General features: G+C 35.8%; 3 protein-coding genes across 5 annotated transcripts; all 3 read right to left on the reverse strand.

Moving 5' to 3' along the window:
- Nucleotides 1-471: 471 nt before the first annotated feature.
- LOC141586538 (F-box/kelch-repeat protein At3g23880-like) lies at nt 472-13,018 on the reverse strand. 3 transcript variants are annotated; one of them, XR_012519566.1, is made up of 7 exons: nt 11,080-11,345; nt 9,456-10,311; nt 8,463-8,618; nt 8,239-8,368; nt 1,309-7,527; nt 1,069-1,151; nt 472-955 (listed from the first exon to the last, which is right to left on the reverse strand). XR_012519566.1 is itself a non-coding variant. In XM_074407799.1 (2 exons), exon 2 carries the CDS (start codon nt 11,217-11,219, stop codon nt 9,999-10,001), a length of 1,221 nt encoding a protein of 406 aa, XP_074263900.1. In that variant the 5' UTR covers nt 11,220-12,418; nt 12,903-13,018; the 3' UTR covers nt 9,670-9,998. The 3 variants fall into 3 exon arrangements, 1 of the variants encoding a protein (XP_074263900.1); XR_012519565.1 differs by lacking the exons at nt 472-955; nt 1,069-1,151 and having other exon boundaries at nt 4,160-7,527; nt 9,880-11,345; XM_074407799.1 differs by lacking the exons at nt 472-955; nt 1,069-1,151; nt 1,309-7,527; nt 8,239-8,368; nt 8,463-8,618 and adding an exon at nt 12,903-13,018 and having other exon boundaries at nt 9,670-12,418.
- Nucleotides 6,060-7,288, reverse strand: LOC141587799 (uncharacterized). Its single transcript, XM_074409268.1, has 2 exons — nt 7,149-7,288; nt 6,060-7,050 (listed from the first exon to the last, which is right to left on the reverse strand). Exons 1-2 carry the CDS (start codon nt 7,286-7,288, stop codon nt 6,060-6,062), a joined length of 1,131 nt encoding a protein of 376 aa, XP_074265369.1.
- Nucleotides 13,019-14,419: 1,401 nt separating the features above from the next.
- Nucleotides 14,420-15,586, reverse strand: LOC141587800 (putative F-box only protein 10). Its single transcript, XM_074409269.1, has one exon. It carries the CDS (start codon nt 15,584-15,586, stop codon nt 14,420-14,422), a length of 1,167 nt encoding a protein of 388 aa, XP_074265370.1.
- Nucleotides 15,587-20,125: the final 4,539 nt, after the last annotated feature.

A 20,125-nucleotide genomic window follows, 5' to 3' on the forward strand; every position in this document is an offset into this window, starting at 1 on the left:
CTCCAACACTTAGCTACTAGCTAAGATTTCCAACTATACTTAACTCTGGATATTAAGCATACACTCTCTTACTTTCCAACAATAACTAATGACCTTTATTTATATAAGCTCCCAAGTCCTAACTTACATAACTCCTAATATTTACACTTAGTAACATAAACATCTGATATGTAATACTAGTTACATATAACATATATAATTCTAAACAAATAGAGACTCTATATGTTACTAACTTATCAATAATATCGGGGTTACATTCCCAACACTTTCTATCACCTGAGTCTTACTATTATCGCCAAATTATGATATCAACTTACCAATTCTAACCCTTGTCATTTGTATTTCAACTTTTATTAATATTGCACACCTATTTTCAATTTATTTTAAATCCATTAACTTAACTATAATCATTTTAATCATGAGTAACAAAAACTTACAGTGGAAAATGAAGATATTTGAATTGGACTCAATTGATTTTTGGATTCATCAACTTGACTGAAATTTTGAATGCTCTTGAATTTTCAATTTTTTTTACAGTACGTTTGATTTATGACCCTACACGTAATTCTATGTTAACTAGTTGAATAATTAGTACCGTAATTCAAACTCTAGTAATTCGTACGTACGGAGGAAGGGATGAAAGGGGATGGGGTGCGGATGTTCGTATATGTGAACCACTGGACATCGCCACTGCAGCGTCGTGTAAAACAGACGACACCACCATGGATCTGTCTTGTGAGGCGGAACGAATCAGCCTAGTAATTCCATCATCACATTTTCGAACTTTATCGCCTATGCATAACCTGATCCTCCCTGCATTAAGTAATATTGTAGACTTGTAGTACCTGCCAACTCTTACTCCTTTAGGCCATTGGTAGTATTTCTCATAAACGCGCCATTTAGGACGATGTTGTGTACAAAATCTGCAGCATTATTCTTCCCTAGACTTCCTATGCTGCAGTGGTACGGAAAAAGGCGGTTAAAACTTACAACTCAATTGCAAACACACATTACTTTGAATAAGATTTCTCCGCATAAAAAAAACAATGTGCCAGTATTGGAATTCACCTCGGTCTTTGATGGAATGAAAATAGTCCCTGCTAGAGTTCTCCATGATCACTGTTTGCCATCCTTTTCCATCTCCATGATCACTGTAAACCCAATTTCCTTGGTTACCATTATACCCCAAGCGTTACATGACGAGAATTCGATTCTTCTCGCAATAATTGTTCTTGTATAGTAGTAGCTCGTAAATGAATATAAATGAAATAAGGGTCATCACTAGAGCACCCGTATTTACAAACGCACCTGAAACTCAGCAGAAGTTTGACGGACAGCCTTGGGATTAATGGAGGCTCCCTATTACCATACAATACTTAACTGCTCAGCAAGACATTAAGAATTTAAGATACAACTTAATACAAAGTACTAAAGAATAGATTACACGTCCGAATTCTCTTACTCTCGCTTTTTACGGAGTACTAACCTTTGTGCTTCTAAGTGTGAACACATATCCATTGTCGAGAAATCCCGTAATGAATAAAACCAAGCAGGAACAAGCTAACAGCATTATGATAGAACTAACAGTAATTTAAGCTAATGGAACAGCAAGAAGACGACTAGTGACTGCTATATCCATCGTTTCCAACAGAGGGTTTTCTGACTTCACATTAATTCTTAAGAATGACAGAGAGTTTCATATATATCGCAGAGCTGCAGCATATGCACCAAATATTCAGTAATGGTTTTAACATCAGTAGTTGTTTAATTCTCATATTCATGGGAACGACCTCAAATCACGAGCTCCATATCCTTTGAACAACACCAAGCTCTCCAAATACATTTCCAGTTTTAAATGAGAGCTCATATATCTTTTAAACGGATGCACTTGGCCACTAGCTATATTATAAGTCTTGTTCCCACAAACTAAATAGCCGCTATCATTATTCTCAAAATAGAACACCTTTTCAAAATTACTATAGCACAACTTGAATACTTCATAACCATCCTCACTTGATTTCCCTGAAAACCATAGAGTCCATGGCCCCTTTTGGTTGTTCTGTTCTAGCACCCATGCTGGAACTTACCTCAGAAATACTGAAAACGGCTAGCGACCCCCCAAGAAGAAAAAGAAACCTTAAGGAGCCTCGTTCTTCGCAAGTAAATGGCAGTTCCAAAAGGGTTAATATTTCCTGATCAAAGTCGAATGAACCAAGATGAGTAAATGCAAGCCTTTGGTTATCATTATTTCCAAGCCAATGTGCTGCGCCTCGAAAGAAAACAGCGGTTGATACAGAATTAAACATCCAAAACATACTAACATTATTGTTCAAACTACTGACATTCAGGGGATCATGTCTCACGGTCCATTGTTGATTACTGAGAGTATAAACTGCAAAATAAATGTTTTCATTCTCTATCCCCTGACTATTATCAAATCCAAATGCAACAACTTTATAATCCTTATTATCATGGGCAAATCCGAACAAATACCAACTATTGTCTAGCAAAGGAGAGGGAAGTGGGCAATTGGGAAGTATCAATGATTTGCAAATACAAGGGTTCCACAATCTCAATTCCTTAAGGCAGCCCTGAGGAGCAGATCGTTCAACTAAAAGCAAGCCATTACAGCTACCTATAAGACGGTACCTGTACGAATGTATTCTAAAAATGTGATTGGTTTTACTAAGAGTTTGAGCATCACGAACTGTCAACACACAGCCTTGACCTCCAGTGTATCCCATACCCTCGAGGGCTACTAATAATCTATTACTCGTATTATTTTCAGAATTGAATTGGGCTTGCATGTGAGCGAAATCAGGGTTATCAATAATGGAGCACCAAGATTTACATACGCACCTGAATTTTAATAGGGTTTTCGCAGGTAATGTTGACAAAATACGAGTCCAAATATCGGGTGGTAAGTACTTGCATTCAGAAATATAGACCAAATTCGATAAAGTTGTGGGATTCTTACTGTTTTTCATTTAGAAGTTTGATAAGGGTACTGTCAAATGAGTGGGAAATGGTATTGCAATTCAATTGATGTCTAGTATTTATACACTTACTAGTTTAAAACCCGTGAAATTCACGGCCTGTTTTAAACTCTGTAGTTAGATGATTATCTTCAAGCTAATACTCCGTATATTGATTTTTTTTTTTTGGGTACTAATACTCCGTATATTGATAATAACTCATCCGAAAGTCAATCTTATCTTATATAAAATGTAAAACACAACAACTTAGAGTTGGTTATGTGTACAATTCATATCCATATTATTTTAACAAAATTTCAATCCGACCCGACCCCATCCGTTTTTTTCAGGGTTAAGACCTGAAAATCTCGAACCCGAAATAACCCCTTAATTATTTAGGGTTGAAACCCGACTCGGACAGGTCAAACCGTTGAGCAAAGATAAATCATGATTTTTAGTAAAATATTAATATTTATATATTATATTTGAAAATAATTAAAAAAGTATTATAAGTACTTTAAAATTTATTTCAATATAATTATTGTAAACATTTAATATGATTAAAATACTAATATTAAATATGCTTTAATTTTTAAAAAATATTTTTCCAATCTATAAAAAGGTGTTAGATATTAATTGTTGACCCGTACTCTGATTCTTTGACCCTAACACAACCCATGACTCGACCCGTATTTGAACTTACCTGATCCGTATGATTCGGCCCGTCCTACCCGTTTTATTGGTCATTGAGATATTTAGACAACATAGAGGATATATAACCCCAATTAAATGGTGAAAAAATCCGTAATAAAACCGCTCATAATTTAGAGTACTATATCTTCTACTTAAATCTCTTAGACAACATAATTTAGACAACATAGAGGATATATAACACTCTTTTACTACATATCATTTAAATGAGTTAATAGAAATCTTCACATTTTTTTCATCAGTTTTAAATCTCAAATTTTTTGACTAATTTAATTATCAATAATGACATTCATGTCATTATCTTAATATGTAGCATATGTCATTTTTTATAATAATAATTAATTATATTTTTGTGATTTATGGATGTATATTTTTTTTGTAGAGAACTGGTTGTAATTTTCATTCATTAGAATAACAACTTAACACTAAATATTAGTGATATAATATTAATAATGTATTGATTAATAAATATAGTAGAAGTATTATATTTAGTCTCATTTTTTTATCAGATCCCACATAAACGTATAATTTTTAATATAAAATTATCTACTCTTAACATTGGTTTTGAAAAGATTAATTATTCAGTGAAATAAATTCATACGATTGAAGGTGGGTTGTAGACAATTTAACACACTTTGCAATTAAATCAACACCAAACCCATGTTTTGATGTGGGACCACCTTTTGATTTTTTTTTTTTTTTTTCTGAAAATCTATTAGCCAATAGAAACTCTCCAAAGAACCTAGCTTTTATACTAGATAGATCTATTTATACTGGTTGTTGGACCGTGCGCGATTCACCCAATTTCGTAAAATTGGGTTGAAAAATCTAACAAAGAGCGACCATTTTGTTCCTAAAATCTAATGCTCTAAAATGCCACTTGATAAACCTTTATCTCTTCATGAGTTTATAACCTAATTTTTACGGAACTGACTCCTCACCAAACCATTTAGTTCCGTTCAGTATATGTATGTCTTAAAGTAGGTTTTAGCGTTGTAACTTGTAACGATGAAATCACTTTTATAAAGTAATCACAATTTAAACCGTTGAGTTCATAAAGAGTTTTTAAAGCACCAAATGCCAATTAATATACTTTTTTTTTTCTTTCTTATGTGTAGTAGGCTACTAGGCTAGTAGCTTGTCCATTTTCTTAAGAGTATAACTCAGATTTCTTATGTGTGATGGCTTGTCCATTTCATAGGTTCCACCTATGAAATCACTTTCATTCAGCAATCTCAATGTTACGCACTGGTCAATTTTTGGCTGAACAACAATGAACTATGACGACAAATAATCTAGCAACCTAGAACTGTGCATCAAAATTCAATTATTGCGCATCAAAGGTTAGGAAAATCCCTACTCAGTCGAAAAAGCCAGAACATAGCGAATGCCCCTCACAAATGAATCACTCATATGCAAGATGTGAAATTTCAAATCATCTTTTGCAGCATATGTATTATGTAGCAGACGCTCAATGTGGAAATAAGAAATTAAGCAATTAACAATCTTGAAAAATGTAAAGAAAATAGAGATAAAGAAAGAAAAAGTACCTAATGTGTAAATCACAACTTAAACTCATATCTGCAGAATTGATAATTCAAGGGATTGTCGGGTTAAAAATAAATTAGCTACGACAATATGCTAGTAATAATACATATCTTTGCAAAAGCCTAAGGACTGCCAGGAAATAAATAAATTACCTACGACCATATGCTAGTAATAAAAAAGTATCCTTACTAATCAAACACAAAAGGGATGAGTAGCCATTGACATAACTATGGTTTTGTTGGCAAGACAAACGGGTATTAAACACGGAAATCATTGAAGCGTTTCCGAATACAAGGGTATAACTATGGTTTTGTTGGCAAGACAAACGGGTATAATATAGAACTTGTGTAAATCCCTATTCTCAAAAATACAAGCGGTTTTTGAAAGGGTGTCGGCCTGACGAACTGTCAACGAGTATCCTCCATATTCAGGATTGTGTCCCAATACCTCGAGGGCTAATAAGAATTTATGATTGCCGGAATTAATACTGCAATGATTAAGATGCATGGAAATAAAATCAGGGTGATCAATGATGAAGCGCCATGATTTACGTACGCACCTGAATGGTACCAGGGTTTTAGCCGGTAAATTTGCGAGGATGCAAGTCCAAATTTCAAGTGGGATGTACTTAGAGCTGGCCATCAGCACGGACTGACCCGGCCCGGCCCGGCCCGGACCCGACCCGCCTTGAAATAAAACCGTCGAATTCGCTGAGCAAACATCATGAGGAATGAGTAGTAATTGACATATTTAAGGTTGGTTGACTAACAGCCAGAGGTTCTTCCCAAAACTATTGATAAGACAAATCAAGTAGTATTCACACATTCATCGGAAAAACCTCAAATCACTTACTCCGTATCCTTGAGACAACACCAAGGTCTCCGAATACACTTCTAGTTGTAAAGAGAGGCTTTTAAACTCTTTGAACTCGTGCACTTCAGAACTAGCTATATTATACGATTTATTCCCACAAATAAAATAACCACCGTCATTCTCACAAAAGAAAACCTTTTGATTTAATAAAGATCTGAATAGTTCATATCCATCCTGACTTGATTTCCCTGAGAATCTTTGAATCCATGGCCCCTTTTTATTATCGTGATCTAGCGCCCATATGCTGGAAGCTACCTCAGAAATTCTGAAAATCGCAAGTGATTCCCCAAGAAGAAACAAATGCCTAAAAGAGCCTCTTTCTTCCCAACTAGATGGCAGTCCTGAAAAGGCGAACTCTTCCGTATCAAAGTCAAAGGAACCAAGATGAGAAAACTGATTCCCATCTCTATCAAGATTCCCAAGCCAATACGCCACTCCTTTCAGGAAAACAGCAGCCGATAAACAATAATATGGCCAAAACCTTCCAATAATGTTTGGAGAACGGACATTCAAACCATCATTTCGAACAGTCCATTGTTGATCACGGATTGAATAAACTGCAACATACCTTACCCCAGTCTCTTCACCCCGACATTTTTCTGATGCAATCGTAACGACTTTATAGTCCTTACTAGTATAGGCAAACCCAAACACATAAACAGCATACATGAGCAAAGATGAGGGAAGTGGGCAAGTGGGAATCACCAATGATTTGCAAATACAAGGGTTCCACAATCTCAAATCTTTCTGGTAAAAAGGATGACCATCATTTCTAATAACAAGGATCAACCCATTACAACTACCAATAATACGATACGAGTACAAATCAGATTTCCTGAAAATGAGACCGGTTTCTTGAAGTGTTTCGCAATGAACAATTGTCAACAAACACCCAGCCCACTGATTTTGACGGTATTCCAAACCCTCGAGGGCTAATAATGATCTAGTATTATTTCCAGAATTGGGAATTTGGCAAAGTTGAAATGTATGTGAATGAAATCAGGATCATCAATAATAGAGCACCAAGATTTACATACGCACCTGAATTTTAATAGGCTTTTTGCCGGCAATTTTGCCAAGATTTGGATCCAAATTTCGGGTGGGAAGAACTTGAATTCTGAAATCTCGGTCGGATGATTGTTACTGCTTGATGAAACTTGGAGTTTTTTTCTTGTCGTCATTGTTTACAATTACAAAAGATAATTTTTGGAGAAAAGATGGAATTCAATTGAAGGGGTACTCCGGCAATGGACTCTATATTTTATGTTGCGGAATTTTATTTACATACGCACCTGAAGTATCCGTGGCTACCTTGGATTGAAATTTCCTTCTCCTTGCTCTCCATTTGCATTAGAGACCTTGCTTCAGCTGTTGACTTTGGCGCGACTTTTATACGATGGCTACGGCAGGATCAGTTCTCCTATTATCAAGTAGCCAGCATTATAATATGTTCTAATATAATAGGAGTAACTAAAATAATACGGAGTACTTGGCTTGCATAGACTATTCTAGTTTCTCATTCCAATCACCATAAATTGGTTGGCTTGCATAAATAATTAAAGTCAAATAAAACTTAAATACTCAGCAAGATACGATAAATTAGCACAGAATAATAAGAAGTCGGTAGCATTGGGAATTAACTGTCGGTTGTTTAAAAAGGGTGCAATAAAAAGTTATGTGATGGCGGAAAGCTAGGCTAAAAAGACATCTCACAGTCAAGACCTAACAAATAAATGCGAAGGTGCTGAATTTCATGTGGGATGCTTCACCATCCTTGTGTCTTACTCAACTCAAATCAAGACTAAATTGAATGGTTAATATCTAATGAATGACACGGTACATTAAATTGCACAATCATATAGCGACGGACAGTGATTAAAATTCAAGCACCACATCAACATCCAAATAAGAAGCAGGAATTGCATTCCTTAGCCAACATTGAAACAGAGAAAGCAAGAAATAAGAAGAGCCATACAACAGCTAAATAACACAAATTCCCTCTCTTCTGCAGCCACAATGCAAGGTTGCAGGCAATTACAATCAACAACAGAATGAAGATTAACAAAGCCAAACAGCACCAATGATATGCTAGAAAGAGTAGCAATGGACATATCCATTGTTTACCAATTACCAGCAAAGGTTTTCTTATTCATGGGAAAGACGTCAAATCCTCGGCTCCCTATCCTCTGCAGTCTGCACAGCAACAAGCTTTCTGAATACCTTTCAAATCTTACATTATGGCTCAGAGATTTTCCAAGTTCCTGTATTTGGCAAGGAGCGATATTATAGGACTTCGTCCCACATATAAACCATCTATCATCATCATCATCCTCATAATAGAATGTCGATGCATACCTCCAGGATCCAAATACTTGTTAAACCATCACAATTTGGATGTCTAGAAAACCTTGAAGTCCGCACCTTCTTTTAACATTCAAAAGAAATACTGAAAATCGCTACTGAGTTCCCAAGAAGGGACAAAAACCTTGAGGCTCGTACTTTAACCGACTCCTGGCAGTTCAAAATAGGTGAACGTCTCAGTATTAAAGTCAAAGGAAACAAATTGAGTTGATTCATATCAATAACGGGAATAAGTACCACCCCCATATCACCATATGGACCTTTTCCAAACCAATGAGCTCCCTCTTGACAGAAATCGTAATTGATTGAACATAATAGAACTGATGAACATACTCTCAAAGTACCAGTAAGACGTTGATTTTATTATTCCTTAAAGTCTATTGTCAGACACTGAGTAGGACACAAAAACCTTCACATTTAAAGATTCAATAGCATGTGAATTTTACACATATATAGGAGTATTATTTTTGAAAAACAATCATTTCTCGTTATTTTTTTTTCATGCTTTTTTGTACAATTATTAGAAATCAACCAAAAAATATCCATCAATTTTTGACATAATCTTAACGGTGTTAAAAAGACGCAAATTTACTATAAATGATTCAAAGTTGCGATTAATTCGGGAGTATGACAAGTTGACCAAGTAAAACATGACCCACAAAAGCGACCCAAACCACAGGTGCACGCTAGCCCCAAAGTAACACCATTATTGCAATAGGATACGAGTACGATCCATTGAAAAAATGTCCCACATAGGTCATAGGAGACTTGTGTGGGTGATGCCATTGCAATTTATCCGGAGAAAGAAGGTTGTAGCGCAAAGTCAATATGCGAGCGCGCTATAGGGTGCAAAGCGTGGTGTATTTATATGATCCAATGCAAAACGTAAGAGAGGCACGAGAATGATACTGAATCAAGTAATTCACAGACTGAAAAATTAGGTAGCCAAATCAGGTTTGAATTGAACCATAAGCAAGACAAACACACCTGCTTAAAATGGTTTGCACAACTGGTCAGTTTTGGTTAAATAGCCACAACTTTCCAACAGCACATCAAAACCATTCCGCACGAGAGGTTATGAATCCAAATTCTCTCAAGTCTCGTTTTATGCTGACCTTGATACAAAAACAACAATAATACTCCGTATATTTTATGGTTTTTCAATGAGTTTCTTACCAGAACATAAAGTAACCAAGAGCACTTGTAACAATATTATATTACTCATCATGCAAGCACAATCATTCATATAGAGTAATTTAATAGATGTACAGAAAGAATCTGATTTTATGTTGACTTTCAAGAATGACAGCGAGTTTCATATATACACCAGAGGTGCAGCATATATGTAACAGATACATTAATGCATATAAGGTAATATATGTTTTATATCATAAAACATAAAAACTCGTACCTATTCTAGGCATAAAAGGCAGATGGACAGCCGAAAGAAAAAGACTATGACAATATGAATAATTTATCTAGGCATAGGTTGGTGACCATTGGTAAGACAACAGAGTAGGATCAACTCAATCATGGGAAAAACCTCAAATCGCGTGCTCCATATACGTTGGACAACACCAAGCTCTCCAAATACATTTCTAGTTGTAATTTGAAGTAATTAAAACCTTCATACTCCCGCACTTCACAACTGGCTATATTATACGACTTATTCCCACAAATAAAATAGCCACCATCACTCTCGCAAAAGAAAACCTTTTCGTTTACAAAACATCTGAATAGTTTATAACCATCCTGACTTGATTTCCCCAAGAACCTTCGAGTCCATGGCTCCTTTTTGTTGTCCTGATCTAGCACCCATATGCTGGAAGCTACCTCAGTAATTCTGAAAATCGCAAGGGATTCACCAAAAAGAAACAGAAACTTAAATGAGCCCCAACTAGATGGCAGTTCCAATAAGACGATTTCTTCCTTATCAAAGTCAAAGGAACCAAGATGAGTTAATTCATTCCTTTGTTTATCAACATTACCAAGCCAATATGCGACTCCTTTCAAGAAAACAGCAGACGATAAACAGTAAAATGGCAGAAACATATCAATAACATTCGGAAGCTTGATATTCAACTCATCATTTCTAATAGTCCATTGTTGATCAGAGAGTGTATAAATTGCAACATACATCTTCCTAGTCTCTTCACCCTCACCTTTTTCCGATGCAATCGCAATGACTTTATAATCCTTATTAACAGGAGCATAACCAAACAGATAAACACAATCCAGTAGCAAAGATCGGTGAAATGGGCAAGCGGGAATTACCAATGATTTACGAATACAAGGGTTCCACAGTCTCAAATCTTTCTGGTATACATAAAAACCACCAATTCTATTAACAAGGATCAACCCATTACAACTACCAATAATACGGTACGAGTACAAATCAGATTTCCTGAAAATGGAACTGGTTTCTTGAAGCGTTTTGGGATGACGAAGTGTCAACAAACACCCTGGACATCGATTTCCATGGTATTCCACAAGCTCAAGGGATAATAATGATCTATTATCATTCCCAGAATTGAGGATTTGGGAAATTTGAGGATGCGTGTGAATGAATTCAGTTTGATCAATAATAGAGCACCAAGACTTACATACGCACCTGAATTTTAATAGGGTTTTCGCCGGCGATTTTTCAAGGATCTGAGTCCAAATTTCGGGTGGCAAGAACTTGAATTCCGTAATCTGGGTCGGATGATTGTTACTTCTTGATAAAAATTGGGGCTTTTTTCTTGTCGTCATTGTTTACAAAAGGATAAAACCTAATTTTGGAGAAAAGAGGGATTTCGATTGAAAGGATGATTGCAGATTGACAACCTAATTTGGTTCCGTTTAAAATAAGTCTATTTTAAGTTAGGTTAGGGCAAAAATAACCCGATGATCCGACCGGATACCCAAACTAAGGATCTGACTATCTGAGTATGACTTATAAGTAGCACTCAATAGAGCGGGTAAGTCTGACCCGACCCGAATCCGAGCAAACCCGATCCGTTAGAACCCGATTTTTTTTTTTTGAACCGAAACCAACCCGACCCGGTGACGACCCGTGACATGACCCGATAATCAGTGACCCGAACCCGAAAAACCATTCCTGACCCGATTTTGACCCGACCCGATATTAACCCGATTTAGATTGATACGTTTGTCTTAATAGTGCAGCAACTGAACCAAATAATGGTTAAAAACTAAGAGTAAATTAGAAATTACTCGCTCTTAACTCCAACTTAAGTGACTTATGCTTTCTTTTTTTGAATTTATTTCGTATGTGACTTAGTCAAATTATACTTTAAAAGTTATAACTATGTACACTAATGGAGGGAGAGTTCAATAACAAACGGAATAAGTCACTTAAATTAAAAGTTTGAAGCAATTTTTGATCAAAGTGCATGCATTTAAGGGAATATTTTTTATGTAATTTTTTATAAAAGATTATTTTTAAAAAACTGGATTTTAAATTGGAGTAACTTCTAATTTACTCTTATTTGACACTCCGGTGACATATTCCGTCAATATTTTACTCCCATGAAACTACTTTTCTAAAATTACTCCCTTTTGAAAACTTTTTAATAATTTACTCCCATAAAATGTTTTCAGGTAAAAAATTGCACCCAATTTGACACTCCGGTGACATATTCCGTCACTATTTTAATTTTCTGATTTTAAGCCTATTTTTATGACGAAAATGCCCTTCTACCCTCTTATACTATATTCTTACACTCTTCTCTCTCCTTTATACTCTTCACCTCACTTCATTCATACACCCTCTTCTTGTAATTTCCCCATTTTTTCCCAATTAAGGTTACTCAGGAAGGTTCGACAACTCCCGAAAAGATGATCCTTTACCCATGAACTCATACACCCAAAGCCTCTGAAGCCCTTCAGCACAGTAACTCTCGATTTCCCTGCAGGCCGTTCCTGTCTAGCTGCTTTACTGCAACAACCTATAGCAAAATAATGTCTATTATGTCTGTAGTTCTGTTTGTTTCTTGGCAGAAATATGTGAGAGAAAAAAAGAGCGTGTGTTCATTCACCTGCTTAATTAGGATTATCGATGAATGCCCAGTAAACTTTCCCAAAACCACTTCACCGAGTAAGTTTTATTTTGTGATTTGGGTTTTAAACACACAAATTTGGGTTACAATACTACTTACAAACCCAGAAATTATTCTTAAAAACACATATATTAGGGTAAGAAACCCAGAAATTTGAATTAAAACCACGTAAATTAAGGCAATGAACAAATAAATTTGTCAAATTAAACCCATAAACTAGGGTTCACAAGTCACGACACACAAAATATGACTATGAACAAATAAATTGATTCGCAAAAAACCCAGAAATTGATTTGCAAACCCAGAAATTAGGGTTTACACTTTACAACTAACAAATTAATACTATAAACATGATTTTGGGGAGGAAACTTACAGCTATGAATCTGGAATCGTCACAAATTAGGGATGGATTCACCAAGCGCAAATTTGGGGGAGAATTTTTGAGTAAAAATTGGAATTTTAAGGTCGATGAAAATGAAAGAGATGACTGAGAGTTGTAAAACGTGAATGTTAGGTTAATAAAACAAGGGCATAACGGTCCTAAAACATGACTTTTCACCGGATTGTCTATTTGGGTGCAATTTTTTAACCTGAGAACATTTTATGGGAGTAAATTATTAAAAAGTTTTCAAAAGGGAGTAATTTTAAAAAAGTGATTTATAAAAGGGTGTAATTATTAAATTACTCTAGTTTATATGTAGCAAGTTCTTGTATAGTGGTATGGTTTTGTCATGTTAAAAGTTAAAACCTTGGGGGTGTTTGGAGGTATATGTGTTTTTTTTTTTTTTGAAAGGAAGGAGGTATATGTGTTTTGGAATGAGCTAAAACTCATTCGTTGTTATTATTCACCTTTTTTTGTTTTTTTGATATCCATACCTCATGAGTTTGGGATATGGATTTCTCATACCTATGAGTAGGGGTGTTAATGAGATGAGATTGCTCGCGAGTAGCTCGAGATCGGTTTGGTCAAAGCTCGGTCAAAGCTCGTTTATCTTCACAAAATAATTCTATAAATACCAATCATCAATTCTATTAGAGACGATAAGCTTGTTGAGTACTTGAGTTGTGGGCTTATTGCTTTAATTAATTGTGACAAAACGATAATAATTTATCCGTATCATTTATTTACCTTTGATTAAAATAAATCTTATAAAGAATAAAAAATATAAGCAAATGATAGAGACGGAAAGAGTACTCAATACGGGGTACCTTTTAGGGAGCCAGGAAGTAGAGCGGTATAGTAGTCAATTGACAGAGTTATTTCATCGAACACCTCACATGCAACATTCAAAGAGATCAAAAATATTCAGAACGAAACTGGAGGGGAAACCAATTCGTCACCAACATATATCGTTTAATATACGGATACCAATTAACAAAATGTTATGGAGTACCAATTATGTTAAAGGACTACAGGAAACTATGGATCCAAATTCTATCAACTCTCCCGAAAGACAGAACAATCTCAAAAGTTTCTTGGTAATGAATCACTCATATACGAGGCGAATCACATTTTTATGGATTTCATACAAGTTCCATGCTAGAATAATAGAATGTCGAAATAGGAAGCTCCAACTTATGATAGGAATACAAATTCAAGCTAATTAAGTCGATAATTAAACAGCAAGAGTGATGAGCACCAATTGACGATACTGTAACTCACATTTTTATGGATCACATTTTGGTTTATTACTTCATTACACATACGTCAGAAAAGCCGATATAAAGGTAGAGAAGTGTTGACACTCAATGGCTAAAAGACGCCTTCTGTTTTGTATTATCAGCAACAAATCCAGGATATTAATTAAAACCAAAAGAGCAACAACAATATGTTCAAAATAATCAAACAACAAAAGGAAAGAGTAGAAATTGCCATATTCAATCTCTTATTCACGGGAACGACGTCAGATACTTGGCTCCGTATCCTTTGTATAAAAGAAAGCTCTCTGAATACGCTTCCAATTCTAAATATGAGCTCATCAATTCTACTGACTGTCGGACTTGACAAGTACCAATGTTGTAGGATTGTTTCCTATAAATAAGACTGCCACCATCACTCTCGGAATATAACACTTTTTCCTTGGAGTACTTAAAGAGGAAGGAGCTGAATAGTTTATAACCATCGTCACTTGAAGAACCTGAAAACTGCAGAGTCCACACACCGTTTTTCAGCACCCTTACGCTGGAACTTATCGTAGAAATACTGAAAATTGCTAGTGACTCCCCTCGAAGAAACAGAATCCTTAATGAGTCTTCTTCGTACAAAGCAAAGGGCAGTTCAGAAAAGGTGAATTTTTCTGTATCAAAGTTGAAGGAAACAAGATGAGTTAATTGATTACCAATATCCCCATGTCGATTATTTCCGAGCCAGTGTGCTGCTCCTTGAAAGTAAATCGTATTTGATTTACTACTGAGGCTATTATTACCCTTAAACAAACTCTGAAGATACGAATGGTTAATATTCAATCCATCATTTCTAATAGCCCATTGTTGATCACTAAGTGTATAAACGGCAACATACATCTTCATAGTCCTATCCCTTGATTTAAATGAGACTGCAACCACTTTATAATCGTTACTTTCAGGGGAGAATCCAAAAATATACATACCCTTACCGATCAAACGGGAGGGAAGTGGATTCGTGGGGAGAGTTAATGATTTGCGAATACAAGGGTTCCACAATCTTAATTCTTCCTTGTAACAAGGAGAACCGTATCGTTGAACTAGGAGTAATCCATCACAAGCCCCTAAAATGTAGTATTCAAATTCATCTGATATCCTAAAAATGTGTTTGGGATTTTTAAGAGTGTCGGTCTGAAGAACTGTCAATGAGCACCCACTTTCTCCCCAGGGCCCCAACCTCTCAAGGGCAAATAATAATTTATCCTTGTCGCGACGAACACGGCTGTATTTAAGATGCAATGAGACAAAATTAGGGTGGTCGATGATGGAGCACCAAGATTTACATACGCATCTAAATCTCAATAGGGTTTTCACAGGCAAATTTTCGAGGATTTGAGTCACCACTTCCGGTGGAATATAACTGATTTCAGACATCAGGGGTGAACTTTTGTCTGCTGTTGCGCTGATCGTTTGCAAAGTTTTTGCAATCTAATGGAACGATGTTTTGTCTTTTTTTTTTTTTTTTTTTTTTTTTTTTTTTTATCAATTATTCATATGAATTACGTACATAGATACAAATTGATCAAAGAAATAATGGTAGATTAGGTGGATTGGAAGTAGGGTTTTATTCAGATGGAAGATGGGTTTACCCAAAACGATACGAAACTGGGTTGTTTGCGTAAACCGGATTTATATTTCCATAACCAACAACTCAACTCTTTTGTAAAACCGTCTTATGATACGACTTATTCAATATGAAAAAAGAGTCAAAAATAAATCTATAGTACGAAGTATTTATTTAACATAAACACAAATCCCCTATATACTATCCAGTAATCCCCTATAGGAAAAACTTCAAGTGTTCCCGCCTAAAACACAATTTCTATTTTGATAAAATTTCTTATTTATTTTTCTATTTTGATTTTATTTAAAATTTGTCTCCAAGTTTTTTGTGATAAAAATTTCGTTACTTATATGCTACGGAGTAAATCGTAACTAAAAATATGCTAATGAAAAATTTATGAACAATTTCATTAATTTTGTTTTAAAATATATACATTTCAGACAATACTCAGTTTTTTTGATTAATTTCATAGTTCAATTTTTTTTTTTCCTAAAAATGAAGACTCTATAAATACCGCGCATTTCATTGTGCGGAATCTAAACTAGTTATTGGATAAGGCGGTCTTATAGTATAAGACCAGACGGGCTGACCAGCCCATTAAAGATGGGTTGACCCAAAAAATACAAGTTATGTAAATTGCTGGGTATAGCACTTGGTTTTGTTGATTTGTTTTGTATTAACGACCCGTTCATTTTAACTCCGTGTCGGTGTAAAATTTCCTAAAACTCGAAAACGTGTCTACTGATTCAATTAGATTTGAAATCTTCATCTTTGATATTTCAAATTAGTTACGTCAATCTTGCTGAGTACTCCAGTGCCTTAAATACCTCCCAAATTAGAGCCGGTAAACTATGATACAACTCAGAGAAAACATCAGTCACAATAATGGCACAACATTAACGGGTCTAGATTGATGTTTAACTATGAATGCATTGATGTAAATGGTTCGGCACGAACACTATATGAGATTTAATTGGGACGGGTTTGGGTCAAGCACTCTAAACACGAAACCGCTAAGAATAACTTTTTTATTAAAATTATTCTTCAATTATTTTAATTTTCCGTCATATAAGTATATTTACACTCCCAAACATTAATATGATACGAAAACACGATATGAACCCAAAACAAAAGTAACGGGAATGGGATGAGGCTTTAAATGACCGACCTATTTATGTATGTAATTGAGTCTAGGAGTTCAATACTGACACAACAAGGCGAGCGGCATAATGCTCGTACTTTGAGACCGAAACACCAATAACAACCGAAAAAGATGGAAACTTTGTGACGGAAACACCAATAAAACAGAATGTAAACTCTGAGACGAGGGTTGGCATCCTGTCATGGTCAATAAATTGCCCGGTAAGTCGTGTAGTCGGTTCTGTACCCGTTAATATCGAGCGGAAAGCGACATAGAAATAATCTCACCCGAATTCTACTCGCACAGAGTACTGGCATAACATGAGCGAAAGCAAACGCCACACCTATCCGTCGTTCCCTCCCCTCTCCATTATAAAAACTCAAAACTATGAAAACAAGCTGCTAAGCTCATAAATTCGTAATAGTTCAACCCAAATTACCAAAGTAGTTTGCAGGAAACGAAGCTAACTATATAGCATAATAACCAAGTTCAAGGTGTCCGACATAGAAACAGTCGGGGAAAACGCGATATAATCTTTTGTCTAATCATTTGTTTACCTTTGATTATAATACCTCTTATAATGAAAATGAAGGTAAACAAATGATGAGATGGAAAGTGTACAATATATTGCAGTCAATTCTCAGAGTTATTTCATCAAACACCTCATATGCCTTCTCTTTTGCAGCCATATCAATCAACAGCAACTAATCGAAGTTACTAAAACCAAACAGTTACAACAATATGCATTATCCATCGGCAGGACTTCCATAAATCATTCATACTATTCTCTTATTCATAGGGAGGACACCAGATCCTTGGCTCCGTATCCCTTGTATAACACCAAACTCTCCGAATACGTTTCCAGTTCTATATACTTGCTTTTCGATTTTACTGGCTGTCGGACTTGACAAGTAGCAATGTTGTAGGAATTCTTCCCACAAATAAGACGGCCACCATCACTCTCACAGTAGAACACTTTTTCCTTCGAGTAGTTAAAGGGGTAGGGGCTGAATACTTCATAACCATCGTCACTCGAAGATCCTGAAAACCGCAGAGTCCACACACCATTTTCCAGCACCCTTATGCTGGAACTTACAGAAGAAATACTGAAAATCGCTAGTGACTCCCCTCGAAGAAACAGAACCCTCGATGAGTCTTCTTCGTATGAAGCAAAGGGCAGTTTCGAAAACGTGAATTTTTCCGTATCAAAGTCAAAGGAAACGAGATGAGTTGATTGATTACTTCGCTCGTTAATATCCCCATATAAAATATTTCCGATCCAGTGTGCCGCTCCTTGAAAGTAAATCGTATTTGATTTACTAAGGCTGTTATTGCGGTTAATCAATCTCTTAAGATACGAACTATCAATATTCAACCCGTCATCTCTAACAGTCCATTGTTGATCACTAAGTGTATAAACTGCGACATTCATCTTCTTAGCTTCATCACTATCTCCAAATGTGATCGCAATCACTTTATAATCCTTACTAGCACGGGCGAATCCAAAAATATATTTGTCCACACCGATCAAACCAGGGGGAAGTGGGTTCATGGGGAGAATTAATGATTTGCGAATACAAGGGTTAAACAATCTTAATTCTTTCTTGAAAGAAGGAGGACCGTATCGTTGAACTAGGAGTAATCCATCACAGGCCCCTAAAATGATGTAACCAAATACATCTTTTATCCTAAAAATGCGACTGGTTTTTTTAAGAGTGTCGGTTTGAAGAACTGTCAATGAGCACCCTCTATCTCCGAAGAGTCCATACCTCTCAAGGGCGAACAATAATTTATCCTTGTCCTGACGAACATGCGTGTATTTTAGATGCATGGAAACAAAATTAGGGTGGTCAATGATGGAGCACCATAATTTACAGATGCATTTGAACCTTATCAGGGTTTCGACAGGCAAATTTGCGAGAATTTGAGTCACCAATTCCGGTGGAATATAACTGAATTCTGACATCATGGGTCTCCTGGGAATTACGTATATAGATACAAATTAACCAAAGCCAATTTAAAGGAATGAAGATGATGGAGAAAAAATGGGAGATTAGGTCGTTTGAAATTAGGGTTTTATTCAAATGGATGCTGGGCTTGACCAAAACTTTACAAATTGGGTTGTTTGTGTAAACCGGATTTTTATTTACATAACTAGCAACACTCTTGAAAAAAAAAACGTCTTATATCATAGGACGGTCTAGTAGAGTAAGTTATAGTCACCCTAACTATTATCGTGAAAATAATCTTACAATAGCTATTATATTTGATTTCCAACGACCACAAATATTTAATCACGCTAACAACAACTTCAAAATGACTGCAATATTCAATTATAATTACATATTTAATACGGTTTAAGTGAGTAACCACATACGGATCAGAGGAGGATGGTTGTTTCTAGCAAACAAATAGAGGTAAATCATCTTTAAAGAACAAACCAAGCTTCTCCATCCGTCTTCTGCCCACATAACCTAAACGAGACATAGAGCATCCCGCTAATACCTCCAGCTCCTTTGTAATTCCATAGCTGTCGTCAAATTGAACCGATTTCTCTAACTTCTCTAAGGCATGGCGAGCCGCCTGTCTCTCTTCTTGTCGCCGCCTTTGGTTGGCTAACAATTCTTTAGTTCTGGCTTCCTCTTCACTCTTTTTCATCACTTCACAAGACTTAGCGATGATGTTTGCATAACGAGCTCTCAACATTGAGGCGCGTAATTCCTTTGGATCTTCTTCCACAATCTTCAACTTCTTCGCCATCTCTTGTTTTTCATGTTCTTCAACTCGGAGGCGCGCCTCTTAATTCCTGCCATTAATGTTGTATTTTGTAAAACTAGAGATTAGGACATTTGTCGTATGTAAGATGAAATTTGTTGCAAGAGAAATAATGGAGTATTGTGTTGGAGTAATGATTCGAGTAAGGTGTGTATATGTGGGTAATTTATTGAGTGACTCTATGTCGGTGTAAAAATTTCCTAAAACTTGAAAACGTGTCTACTTAGTTGGCATTCTATTCACTTGTTGTATTACCGACTTAACTATTTGAATTTGAATTTCAAATAGATTGCTTAGTACGTGCCTTAAATAAATTTCACGTTAGAGCCGGCAAATAATCATACAACTCGAGAAAACATCACAATACTAACATAAAATTAATGGTCTAGATTGAGGTTTAATGATGTATGCATTGATGTAAATGGGTCGCTAC

This window comes from Silene latifolia, chromosome 6, assembly GCF_048544455.1.
Source record: "Silene latifolia isolate original U9 population chromosome 6, ASM4854445v1, whole genome shotgun sequence".
NCBI lineage: Eukaryota > Viridiplantae > Streptophyta > Magnoliopsida > Caryophyllales > Caryophyllaceae > Silene > Silene latifolia.

Bases quoted from the DNA above. Each gene is read 5' to 3' on its own strand.
- LOC141587799 (XM_074409268.1), bottom strand. From the start codon at position 7,288: ATGACGACAAGAAAAAAACTCCAAGTTTCATCAAGCAGTAACAATCAT. The intron at 7,051-7,148 runs GTGCGTATGTAA...AAATAATACTAG, and splicing joins AAAAGCCTATTAAAATTCAG to ATCATTATTAGCCCTCGAGG.
- LOC141586538 (XM_074407799.1), bottom strand. From the start codon at position 11,219: ATGACGACAAGAAAAAAGCCCCAATTTTTATCAAGAAGTAACAATCAT.
- LOC141587800 (XM_074409269.1), bottom strand. From the start codon at position 15,586: ATGTCTGAAATCAGTTATATTCCACCGGAAGTGGTGACTCAAATCCTC.